Below are 13,861 nucleotides of genomic sequence, written 5' to 3'. Positions count from 1 at the left end.
TTCTTTATCCCTCCCCTAAATATCCACCTATTCATCACTTTTCCACACATACACCATCTTGTCACATGTGCACATTCTTTCCTATTTCACTCTTCTCTATTTCAGTCTCTCTAATTCTTTCTTTGGCTTTAACATTTTTCCTCCTTTTTTGTTTGGTGTGGGTAAGATCTCTCTGCTATACCAGAGATATCCTAGGATATCCTAGTATCCTCCCAGAGGATTACTTTTTCTCCTTTCCTTTTTCAGTCTTCCTCTTTATGCTTGTGCATGTCAGTGTTTTCTATTTATCTGGCATTTTTCTTTATTGTTACCTGGAGAAAGAGAGGCTGAGAAGCGACTCAATGATGATCCTTTCCTAGAGATTGTGATACAGAGCTTGGGGTTGATATTTTTTGCAATGTTTCTGGGAGAAGATTAAGAGAAAATGGGACTAAAATATATTAGGGGGAAAAAAACTTAGTTAGATGGAAAGTCCCTCCTGACAGGGAGAAGTAGGAACCATTAGGATGGATGAGATCCTTCCCTTTCTCTGAGTTTCTGCAAGTGGGAAACTGGACAGATCTTTACAATATTCCTTCCACATGTGAAGTGAAACCACACGGAGATGAAGAGGAAACAGAGATCACAACTAATTTTTATTTATTATCTAATCTGTGCCACCCATTAACTGTGCATTATTTTAGTTAATCCTTATTTTATAGGAGAAAAAACTTGTGACTCAGCTAGCCAACTCCACATTATAGTAAGTGACAATGCCGAGGCTGAATTTCAGGTATGCTTGCCTACAAAGTCCCTGTACTTTACCCAATTAGCCTCTTTGCTTCCCTATAAAGTGATAAGATCAGGTTATAGATGTAGTTTTTGAATCTCTAAATATATAACTATTCACCTTTTAAAATCATCCATTTCTCAGTCCAGGAATCTTTCTGTGCTTCAGCTTTATATTCTTCTATTCTATTGGTACACATCCCCCCTCCCCCATCTCTCATTACCTCTAATTTTTTCTCTCTTTCTTCTCTAAGCCATTTAGAGTCACTCCAGTTTTTTTCAGGCATTTTAAATAGTAAAATAGCTCAGATTAACTAATGCCACAGAACAGCTGAAGTTATCCAATCTGCTGATGTTGAGTAATTCTTGATTACTAAGTTCTCCTCTTCAATTTGTTACTCATCCCTCTTTGGACATATACACAGGCCATCAACATTCAGAGGAATATCATTATGAATACCTTTGCATATCATTTTCTCTCTTTTTCCCTTTGCTTTTTTGGTTGTTTTACTCTTTAACGTTCCATACTGAAAATGACTGACAAGAGAGAGGAGCAACAAGTCTAGTCTGGTTTCATTATAGCTTCTAATGGAATAGGAAGTTCACATTAGGGCTCAGAGAATGGATAAGCACAATGGATGATCATGTCTTACGAGAAGGAGGGAAGCAAAATACGGAGTTAGAACTTGAGCTATGATGAAACTGACGTTATTTTTGGTATTTCCATTATTTATGGTATCTCCCACTAGTGCAGATCAATAAGGTCTTCTGGGAGAGTGTGTGACCTACATTTACCTTTTGGACATCACAGGAATCTAGCCCATAATAGGCATCTGGCATGCCCAGCATTGGCACATTTATAATATTTGGCCCTGGCCAGGTCATCATCAGGGGACTGCAGGTACTTTGGGGGCCTCAGTTTCAGAGAGATATGGAGAGATTGAAGTGAATCCAGGAGCAAAGAGGTAGCTGAAGCAAAAAGAAGGCAGAAGACTAAGAGAGACACAATGAGAGATTTTAGAACATTTCTACAATTTAACTCAATTGGATAAATCTTTCTTGCAAGCCAATTATTGAAAATGCACATGGAGGAGCAAAGAGACTACTCCGTGTCCATCTCACTTAAGAAAATGGAGATGGGAATGAGCTTAAAATAGACAAGAGGGGAAATGGTAGATCTATAGAAACACTTCTGAAGTGATTTAGTAAGACATTGAGGTGGGTCGTCTTTCCTTAAAAATCATTTACATCTGTCCTCCAAATATCTTTTCAACCATGGTTCCATATGCTTTTGTCTATAAAACTTTGTTAGGTACCACATGGCACAACCTGTCGTCTTCCAATTTATTCTTAAATTCCTCAAAGTTCATGTGGATGTGTTAGCAAAACTCATGAGGGTCCAAAGTTTTTTTAAATCTTTAAAAATACCACAATTACAGGGCATTCTGAATAATGCATAAAATCAGAAGGAAAAACAATTATTTTTTTCTGACAATGTAAGGATTTGGTAAAGGCCTGGACTGTCTTTCTAATGATGGGGCTACTGCAATAGGTCTCAGAATAAGGCCTGATGGGTGACAGCTTTTGTCTTACAAGGTCTTTCTAGTTTCACTTTTTTTGGCTCCTGGTGAAGAGTCTCACTGTAGGTTACTATCTTTCTAAAATTTTATCTTATCTTATCTTATCTTATCTTTTATTTTATTGTATTTTATTGTATTTTATTTTAGAAAGCAAGGGAGAGGGGCAGAGGGAGAGAGAGAGACACACACACACACAGAGAGAGAGAGAGAGAGAGAGAGAGAGAGAGAGAATCTTAAGCAAGCTCCACACTCAGCTCAGAGCCTGACATGGGGCCCAATCCCACAACCACAACCCTTGGATCATGACCTAATCTGAAATCAAGAGTCAGACACTTCACCAACTGAGCCACCCAGGCACCCCTGTCTTTCTAATAATTCTGATGTGAGATACAATCCAGCTAGATACAAAATACTTGGTTCTCTTCCTTCACAGATAGGTCTGCAACTTGTACATTTTTCCTGATCTCTGGTTATGGATGACCCCACTCTCACTAACAAGGAGCTCTGTAGATACTGGTTGCCCTTCTCTTTTAGCAGAGTTAATTCAAGGGCCCTTATAGCTTTCTAGAGGTTTTCATCATGCCTGTATTTTTAAATGATCAATGGTCCTTCTTTTGTTTTTTAAAATCTCATTCTTAGTTAACAAAGAGAAATTGATTATTCACTTTAGGGTGAACTGTACATTCTCTGGGCTGGAATCAGGAGAGTGGATGCCTTTACCTTCTTCCTGAAGGCTGCCTGTTTATCTAGTCTTATTTAATTATGAGAGTTTTTCAGCCTGTCTCTCACTTCTTAGCCTTGAGAAGCAGTGAAAATCTCCACTCAATTCTCAAATAAGCCCCAATTAGTTAAATGTTTTATTTTATATATTTAATTTCAAAATTATTGAGTATCAGCCATTATGGAAGTTGATGCCTCCAATATACCCATTCATTGTCAAACTGGGTACAGGAATTTCTATTTTCCTTAATAAATATTGAGGAGAAACTGGTTTTCATCATTGGATCTATCCTTTATATCACAATAATCACATATCTACTAATAATTCAATTTACTAAAAGAACATCTTTTTTAGGGCCACTTTTTGCCTCTTAGAGTCTTCCTCAAAGTTTATGATAATTTCAATTTATATCTAAACTGAAGATTTTCTGGACTTAATCCATGTTCCCACCTAGATTGGCCATTTTTTCTTTTATAAAAATGCCCTTTTCCAAGAACAGCCTCTGAATCTGTCCATCATTAGCAGATATTTTTTCCTGAGGCTTTTCTTATTACACTTTTCTTATTATACACTTTTCCCCTGAGCATTTCATTATTTTACTACTGTTGAGATCCTGCAGTATTTAAAAAAAAATTTTTTTTTAATTTTTTTTTCAACGTTTTTTAATTTTTGGGACAGAGAGAGACAGAGCATGAACAGGGGAGGGGCAGAGAGAGAGGGAGACACAGAATCGGAAACAGGCTCCAGGCTCTGAGCCACCAGCCCAGAGCCTGACGCGGGGCTCGAACTCACGGACCGCGAGATCGTTACCTGGCTGAAGTCGGACGCTTAACCGACTGCGCCACCCAGGCGCCCCTTTAAAAAATTTTTTTAAATGTTATTTTTGAGAGGGAGAGACAGAGACAGAGTGCAAGTAGGGGAGGGGCAGAGAGACAGGGAGACACAGAATCCCAAGCAAACTCCAGGCTCTGAGCTGTCAGCACAGGGCCTGACATGGGGCTCAAACCCACAAACCATGAGATCATGACCTGAGCCAAAGTTGGATGCTTAACCAACTGAGCCACCCGGGTGCCCTGAGATTCTGCAATATTTTATTAAAGCCCTATTAGAGCTCTTAACCATATCATATTATAGTTCATTTGTAAAAATATCTCTACCCCCAACTGTACTGCATGCTTTGCCAGAACGTAATGCTTAGAAATACATTTTTAATTTGTGGATTCAGTTTTTAAGAGGCTTCAAGCCATTTTGAGGATTACTGACATTTAAAAATGTAAATGTCTCAATATTTTTTAGTTATCCAGTGACCTAGAAAAGGAAACATTAGTTTTGTGGAGCACTTTCCCTACTGCAAATACTGTTCTATGGGATTTATATATATATACATACACACACATTTTTGATTGAATTAATAAATCTCCTCTTAATCTTCAGAACAACCATACAATTATGTATTTTACAGACTTAAAAAAATAGATTTAAAGGAATTTATTTCCCAAGTTGATGCCACTGGGGGCGCCTGGTGGCTCAGTCCAACTTCGGCTCAGGCCATGATCTCATGGCTTGTGGGTTCGAACCCTGCATCGGGTTCTGTGCTGACAGCTCCCTCTCTCTCAAAAAATAAATAAACGTTAAAAAAAATAATTTTAAAAAAATTAAAAAAAATAAAGTTGATGCCACTGGCAACATTAAATAATGCAGAAAGTTGGAACTCAGATTTTCATTTATTCTATTTTCAGCAAATATAGCTATGTGCTAGGCAGTGTCCAGGAGATAAAGATGTAAAATCCCTGTGATTAAGGAGCTTGTAATAGATGGAAGATGTTGTAGCATGTGATGAGTGTTTCCCCTAGCAGATGTAGGAGTGAGTGCCACTTCAGATAGGCTGACCTGGGCAAGAGTAATTGAAGGCTTCACTATGGATGCAGGACTTGATGTTGGTCTTATAAAAGCAAGATTTTGCCAAATAGAGAAAATGTCTGAAGAATGAATTCCAGAAAGAGAGAATCGCATACACAGAGACTTGGAGGCCTATGGTATTGTGGGGGATGTGAGTTGTAGCTGGACTTTAGGGTGTCTGTAGGTGAGTAGGAGAAGATAAAGAATATTGGCACTTAATGTAATATGGAGGTTAGAAAGACAAGAGTGAAAGGTGACTTTGTGGTTTCTGATTTAGGTTACTTAGGGTTCAAATAATACAATTAACTGAGGAGGAAGGATAGGAGGAGGAGCCATGGATCCTCCTGGGGGCACTGATAATTATGTAGGCTGGTGTCTGTCCTTTGCCTTGGTACTGGACCAGTCTAAAACAGACCTGACATACTAGAACTTTCAGTGAAATATTCTCAAAAAACCTACAGAGCAAGAAACTATACCCCTTAACCAGTAATATCATTGTTTAAAAGCCCTTGTGGGGCTGAAAGTTCATCTAGCTACCATTTCTGCTTGTCCTAACCTTGAAGGAAATGGAAAACCACTGGTCATCACAGAGGTTTTTCCCAGGATGAACTTCCTCAAGGGCATTGAAGCTCCTTTTTTTTTTTTTTAATTCTGCTACCTCCTCCTACTTCTCCAAATACAAACAAACAAAACAACAACAATAACAAAAAAACAAACATTGATACTGTCTCTAGATAAGACCTGGTTGTTCATATGGCCAGAAATACTGCCTCCATGGTGATTTAGAATTTCATTTTCTGAACTTATATCATAAATATGCTATTTAATTACTCATCTTATTGTACCCTCCTCCCCATCCCAACCCTGTTCTTAGGCCTGTTTATTCTTCTTTTAATTATGATAGTAAGATGGGAATATAGGTCTGGAGGATAGAAACCAGGAGACTTCTCACTACTTTTAGCACTGTAGGCCTTAGGACACTGAGTGGCCCAGGCAAAGAAAGCTTACCATGTGGTCCTCCTCAAACATGAGAGCTAGGAGCCCTCTAATATAAGGATTGGGAGCCAAAGCCCAAGCTAGTAATAAAGTGTTTTCCTGGACGACTTCTTTGAGACCTCTTGGGAATAACTATGATCTCAAGAGGCTACCAGTGGTAGAACTGGGTGCTCAACCATGTCTCAATCACACTCCATAGAGATATTTTTGAGGAAACAAACAATTCAGCAAGATGAAAGAATACTTTGATTTTCAGTCTAAAGAAGAGAAGTCTATGGGAACTTAATGACTTCAAATCTCTAAATGACAAGTTTTTTACCCTTTGTGGTTTCCAGTTGCCTTTGACACGTTGATTAAGCTATGAACTCTCCAAGAAAAATGATCTCGTGCACACATTTTCCTACAACATTTCAGAGATGCACGGACACTCTGAAATATACCTACTGATTCCCCAGAGCTCCATGAACTCCTTGATAAATATATCTATCATAAAATTTTTCTGCTCAGGAAAATAATGCTTTTTGGGTGTAGACTAGAGTGGTGGGAAAATGTCTCATTATAATGTAAGATTTTGATTCCTGTCATATTTACTGAAGAGAATCAGGACACTATTGAATACATTCAACAGTTAGCCACAATGTTTCTGTTGCTTGGTCATGAAATTATGTATTTAATCCAAAAAGCAAGGGATTAGGGTATGCAGAAGATAAACCAGGTTTCAAGCTATTTAAGATTTGAAATTACTAGAGGCACATTTTATTTACAGCAGACCTGAAAGAGAATAGCCAAGCCTCACAGAGGCTGAGGCTTTCTGAGAATCTACATGATTTAAACAGGGCTGGTGAATTTGTTTACAACTTAAGTGAACTAATCTCATTCTTAAAACAAACATACTCTACAGAATAAACAATACGGTGCTGTATTGTATTATATTTTCTTTCCTGTGGTCATAGCATGCTAGGAAAGCAACAGGATCATTGTGGCTAACTGTTGAATGTATTCAATAGTGTCCTGATTCTCTTCAGTAAATATGACAGGAATCAAAATCTTACATTATAATGAGACATTTTCCCACCAGTCTAGTCTACAATAGCACACTTTGTTCATTGTGCTCCTGTGGTCATGGAATGTAGACTTCTCTCCCTTAACTCACCAGCACTATACTTTGAGCATTCAACATATGTGTATCAGCACAACTCTGCTCTCTCAGGATCTTCCCAGACATCATCATGACTCATAGTTTCTTTTCGTTATAACCAAGGCTGTATCACATTTCCTGGTTTAAATTTTATTTCCATATATGTGATTATATTACTAACAATAATCATTAGGGACTTTGAGGGGTTCATTAAATAACACTGCTCTTCCCAACTGAGTCTGAATCATCTGAGAAATAAGACAAGTCTGAGATGGAAGCTAAAACATCATTTTTATTAATAACAAAGCAGACATTTGAGCATTTGGACTTCCTAATCCAGAAGCACAGAGTCAGACAGATAAAATTTCCTCTGTGTTGGCAAGACTGTACAACCACAGAGTCTCCCCAAACAGGGTTAGAGGCTACCCTGGAGAAGGCCATTCATTCCCAAGGGGAAGGTGAGAGGAAAGGGATAGACAACACATGCTCCATTTCTCCTTCTAAAGTCACCAATCAAGTAAGCCACCCCCTATGGTATGGTGTAAATGAAGAAGAGAAAGGTCAGGAGTGTTATGCTATCACAATTTCACCCATGTGGAAGGAAATATCAGGAATATGGAAGAAATTAATCCCTACCCTACCCTACTCATGATAGTATCTAGTATTGTAACCATTAAGTCTATGGTTAACTATAGGGTGTAAAATATTAAAACAGTCCTACCTACACCTTCATATTGGCTACTCCTCCAACACAAATCACTGCTCTATTGAGAGGCTCTTAGAACTTTTGAACAGTTCTATTTTGCTTGCAGATGGGTTCTAAAATGAATCAGAACAGTAAGTTAATCAATTCTGAAGCCACTCTAGACCCACAGTTGATAATGTATTCCCTATTCCTTTCTCCCTGCCAAATGATGTTCAACTACATTGTCCATCATAACTTAACAGAGGGTCTTCAATGAGATTAAATTATATCATTAAACTATAATACTAAGTCAGAGGTTCAAATGTCGTGACATGTGTGGACTATTTTATAAACTACTATTAATTTAAATGAGATTACAGGCCCTTGACTCTTTAAACAAGAAATTCAAGGCATCACCGGTGGTTATGTATCTTATATCTGTACACTTGGCATAAGAAAATCCCATGATCCTCTTCTAGTTTAACAAAGCATTCTCACAAGTATATGTGCCTTTCTGAAAACAGAGAGTTATCAGTTTAAATATTACCATGGCCATAATTAAGCTCACCAATAAAAATGATATTTTAGAAGTTCAAGGTTAGGTTTACAGCACATAGCAACAATTTCTTATAACCAGTCTCAGAAAATTCTTTGATCAGAAATAACTTCAAGGACATGTTTTAGAATAATATGAGATTATCAGCAGCTAAAGGAGAATGAATGTTTTCTTATTTTCTTGCTGGTATTTCTTTAAGTAACAATTAAGAGAGCATGTGATTTTTCAAGTCAAAGTGCAAAGATTCAGCTAGCACTGAGACAAAATTAAAAATCCTGAGAAGCAGGGTGTCTGGGTGGCTTAGTTAATCATCCAGCTCTTGATTTCGGCTCAGGTCATGACCCCAGGTTCATGAGATGAAGCCCTGTTTTGGGCTCTGCACTGAGCTAGGAGCCTGCTCAGGATTCTCCCTCTCTCTCTCTCTCTCTGCCTCTTTCCCCTCTTCCTCTCTCAACATAAATAAATACACATTTTTTAAAAAATCCTGAGAAGGTCAAAACATACACTATGAAAAAATCGGAGCAAATAGGGTTATTAACAAATGGAATATGTGACAGTTGAAGTGCAGTACACACATAACTTAGTATTATTATTTAAGTAAATATCACCTATGGTGTGGATATCAAAGAACTAACAAGGTCTTTACCACAACTTCTCTTCCAGAGTGGCCCATCAGGTCAGACCATCCTCCCTGGACCAGTTCTTCAAATACAATGAGATTTTCTCTATTATTTGCTGCAGTGATTCAGTGACAAACTTCACCACCAGCCAAGCAACAGAATGAGGTGGGATATGATTTTCAAATTATCCTGTTTATTTATACCAATGCTTGATTCGTTAACCCTGGTTGTTAACAGGGCACTAGATGCCAGGTATCACAGAGTATTCTTTCTGGGACTGTGAACCACAAATAAGAATTTATACTCCTATAGATCCTAGTGCTTTCTTAGGTTGAACTTCAGTTTCTTCTTGGACAAGTCCCAGGCTTGTCTGGAGCATAGCTCACTGACTTCTCTTGCCCAGATTCTGACCTCAGCCCCAATATGTCCACTGGGTCCGTGATTCCAAGCCATATCTTGGATTAAACATTGCTCTCTGACCCTCCCTGCCTTTTCTGGGGCCTGAAGAGGAGAATATCTAGGTACAAGTTCTAGAGGGGCATTCCAAAGTACAGATGATGGGAATGGCCCACTGCCTGACCTATCAGGAAATCACCTACCGAGAATACAACGCTAAAAGGAGTGGCAGTAATTGGGTACATCTCTTCTAAAATTAAGATAGGCAACTTGAGATATTTAAAGACATGGAGAAAAAAACAAAGATATGGAGAAGAGAAGGGAGTCCACCCAGAGGTAGCTAAATGGCAAACACCCACACCAAATATGAGAAAGGGAGAGGGGGAAGAAAGAGTGAGAAGTAGAAGTGGAAAAGGGAGAGCAAAAGACTAACACAGGGGGTAGAGTGAGAGTGTATAGAAAAAGGAGTGGGAGAAAAGAAAATGAAGGGTAGTTGGCAGAACTTGAGGTTAAAAAGGAATATACTAACCAACTATAAGCATCTGAAAGTGGAAGGGATCTGATATCCTAACTCAAAGACAAGATGAAAAGTACAAGAGAGATTTAATATGAACATAATGACTTCCTAAAATTTACAATAATGAGAAAAGAACATGAGTTTCTGAATTCTCATTCTCTGATGATAGAAAAAGAACAAGACTTATCCCAGAAGCAAAGGGACAGATCAAGATTTTCTGAAGGTCCATTCCAAAAAGGCTGAATTTGTGCCCTGCTCATAGCTTCCCTTGTCTCACAGTGATGGTTGCATACTTTCCACCCAATGGTGCAGAGCCCTAAGTTTCAACCCCAGTAGGGAAACTGTCTCCTATGAGGAAAGCACGCAATAAAGAGTTCACAAGTATGCCCCATCTCCAGCATGCACAGCATGGGTGTTTGATGCAATAGAGGCAACCACTAGGAGAAGGAGTCTGGAAAGAGGATGGATGACTGGTAAGCATGGCTGTTTCCAGAGGTATCCAAATTATTATCAGCTAAGGGACAATGCCAAAGGCTAGAATGTTATTGTTTTCTCTGAAACTTCAATCATTTATCGTTTTAAATATATACATTAAGACTAAGCATTTTTTCTTCTAGAAAAAATATGTCTTTAAACATTTCCCAAGTGCTTCCTAAATATGATCTTCTTTAAGCTAATAGCCACCATGTCTTCCTTCAAATACTCCATTCCTCAATTTCTTAAACCATTCCTCAGTTAGCCTGGGTTCCAAGCCCTGCTATCTGAGTTTTGCACCTTTGAATACATTTTTGTTAGTGGCTAATCCTTCAACATTTGGAGCCCTGTATAAGATGCAGTACTTCACTTGAGGCCTGACCAAACCAGAGTAAAGTATAACCATCACTTCCTCAATTTTTGATATTACAATTCCATGTATGCAGCCTATAGTGACCTTGATATCTTCACTGCCCCATAACATGGCCACTTACATATTTTACTAAAGTTCTAAAATGTTTACCGTCGCTCGTTATTCCTTTATAGCTGGGTTTCTGGGCCCAAGTGAGTACCTTGCATTCCCCTACAACTATCTCACCTGTGCTTTTCCTGTCCTCCCTCCTCAAGCAGGCCGCAGATGGTGGACCTAAGGAATGGGAGCACAGTGACAGAGTTTATCCTCGTGGGCTTTGAGCAGAGCTCCTCTTCCACTCGGGCATTGCTCTTTGCCCTCTTCCTAGCCCTCTACAGCCTTGCCATGGCCATGAATGGCCTCATCATCTTCATCACCTGGACAGACCCCAGACTCAACAGCCCCATGTACTTCTTCCTTGGCCATCTGTCCTTCCTGGATGTCTGCTTCATCACCACCACCATCCCACAGATGCTAATCCACCTGGTGGTCAAGAACCACACTGTCTCCTTTGCCTCCTGCTTGACCCAGATGTATCTGGTTTTTGGTGTAGGTGTGGCCGAGTGCATCCTCTTGGCTTTTATGGCCTATGACCGTTACGTTGCTATCTGCCACCCACTCAGTTACGCCCAGATCATGAGCCGGCAGGTCTGTGTAAAGCTGGTGAGTACTGCCTGGTTCTTTGGGCTGATCAATGGCATCTTTCTTGAGTATATGTCATTCCGGAATCCCTTCTGCAGAGACAACCACATAGAAAACTTCTTCTGTGAGGCCCCCATAGTGATTGCCCTCTCTTGTGGAGACCCCCAGTTTAGCCTGAAAATGATCTTTGCCGATGCCATCGTGGTGCTGCTCAGCCCCATGGTGCTCATTGTTATCTCCTACGCCCGCATCCTGGCCTCCATCCTTGGCAGAACCTCCTCCTCAGGTCGGGGGAAGACCTTCTCTACTTGTGCCTCCCATCTGACTGTGGTCATCTTTTTCTATACCTCAGCCATGTTCTCTTACATGAATCCTCGCAGCACACATGGCCCTGACAAAGACAAGCCTTTCTCCCTTCTCTACACCATCATCACCCCCATGTGCAACCCCATCATCTATAGTCTTCGAAACAAGGAAATGAAGGGGGCCATGGTGAGGGCCCTTGGGAGGACCAGCCTGGCCCAGGCAGAATCTATCTAGTGGGAAGACTCCTGGAAGAGAAGTCCCCCCCCCCACCACCCAAGTCTTGACAATTGGGCAACTCTCCAATGCTGAGAGCCTCCAGGAAAGAGCATTCATAGCTTTCTTTCTACTAGCATCAGTCCTGGAAGATCCTGTTGATGTCTAATGCTCATCTGTCTGATTTCACTTCAAGCATTGTTTTCTCTTAGGCCTTCCCGAGAATAATTTAAGACTTTCTTGTTTTTCTTCTATGTTGTCACATCTTTTAAAGGCATAAGTGCACTTAACTCCATTTAATTTTTTTCGTACAGTACTTTTACATACTATTCCTAGCCTGAGTTTTGCATACACATTTAGGAGCAAACTTTTCTCTTTCAACTTATCATTGTAGTGTTCTTTTCTTTCTCACATTCCACTCTCGTATCCTGAATCCACCCTCATCCACCCCACTCCTACGTAAGAAAAAATAGGGGAAGAAGTTAAGAAAAAGGGAATTAGGGAGCAGTGTTGACATTAAGAAAAGTCAGAGAAAAGAAGAAAAAGAAAAACTAAGGATGATAAGCCTGAACCCCATCTTCTTAGCTTCCATTAGCCCATCAGGGAGAACTTTTATGATGGCTTTAAGTGGCTACCATAACACTGCATTCAACTTATGTTTATGCTTGTGTGTTGTTGAGGAAATGCAGGTGAGATAGACCAATATGTCAAATCCCTTCTAAATCTTCTAGTTTCCTTAAGTAACATGACTGTTTGGTATTTCCCTTATGATCCAAGTGGTCAATGCCTCTTCCAAGCTTCTCAGACTATTAGTTTCCTTCCCTGGTATATACTCCAAATTAACTCCCCTCTCCCTACTGCCTTCCTTTTTCCCAACCATCTTTCATTTCATTGCACCTTACTTCCCAGCTTAAATAGACATATTTCATTCCCTGTACTTTAAGTAACACCTCTCCACACTATCTCTACCATTGCAGAAGCCTTTCCACTTGCAACCCTAACCCCTCTCACTTCTTCTAGCTTTCCTCCGTAACCAAATTTAGCGTCCCTTGAGAGAGCATTATATTCTTAACCACTCTTTTTTTTTTTAAATTGCATCTTTCTCATGCCCCTTTCTTAATAATAGGAAAGGGAACAGGTCTGTTATTTTCTGGTGCCACTTCCATAAGATGAATGCACCTCAGTTAGGATTCCCTCAAATAGATGTACTACCCTTTCCATATTACACAAATCACACTACCTTCTGCAATGACTTAAAGTAGTAGCTTCACTCCACAAAATTCTAATCTTTTGAGTCCAAATTGGTGAATCTCTAGATATCAGAGGACATGTGAGAAGCACTTCTCAGTCAGCAAGGAGGAAGAAATGAAACACCACTATAATTGAGAAGAAACAATAAACACAGAACAAAAAATTTTCCATTATCAAAGAGAAATTACACCAGGCAAAGTTAAACAGGAAAGAAAGACTTTATTTAAGACTGCTGCAATAGGAGGGGAAGGTGGGTGGCTGCTAGTTGAGCGTCTGACTTCGGCTCGGGTCATGATCTCAGTTTGTGGGTTCAGGCCCCGCATCAGGCTCGCTGCTATCAGCGCAGAGGCCCGCTTCAGATCCTCTGTCTCCTTCCCTCTCTCCCCTTCCCCCTGCTCTCATTCTCTCTTAAAAATAAATAAACATAAAAAAATAATAAAAGACTATTGCAATAGGAGATTGAACTCAACTCTACTAAAACAAGTGGCTGGAGAGTTCTTAAGAGCCGCAGTAGGGCTACCTGTGTGTGGTGACTGGTCTTACTCAAAGGAAAAGTAAGTTTACAGGTTGTAGTTTTGCAATTTGGAGCAAGATGCCCATTGATGTTGGGCTCCTACCCTCCCATAGAGACTAGGAAATAGGAATGCCATCTTCCTGAGGGTTGCATTTTAAAGGAATGGCTCCCAC

The 13,861-nt window shown here is 39.8% G+C and overlaps 1 protein-coding gene across 3 annotated transcripts in view; it reads left to right on the top strand.

Annotated features, from left to right (window-relative positions):
* LOC113593039 (olfactory receptor 10AD1) overlaps window positions 1–13,645 on the top strand; it is a 113,709-nt gene extending 100,064 nt beyond the window's left edge. For all 3 annotated transcript variants that reach the window (XM_053226162.1, XM_053226163.1, XM_053226164.1), the window contains 2 exons: window positions 9,007–9,128; window positions 10,981–13,645. In XM_053226162.1, the coding sequence (XP_053082137.1) occupies window positions 9,124–9,128; window positions 10,981–11,944 (969 nt within the window). In that variant the 5' untranslated portion in view covers window positions 9,007–9,123 and the 3' untranslated portion in view covers window positions 11,945–13,645. The remainder of the gene's footprint in view (window positions 1–9,006; window positions 9,129–10,980) is intronic.
* Window positions 13,646–13,861: the final 216 nt, after the last annotated feature.

Source organism: Acinonyx jubatus, chromosome B4 (assembly GCF_027475565.1).
Source record: "Acinonyx jubatus isolate Ajub_Pintada_27869175 chromosome B4, VMU_Ajub_asm_v1.0, whole genome shotgun sequence".
Lineage (NCBI taxonomy): Eukaryota > Metazoa > Chordata > Mammalia > Carnivora > Felidae > Acinonyx > Acinonyx jubatus.
This window is presented reverse-complemented; position numbering and strand designations above follow the sequence as displayed.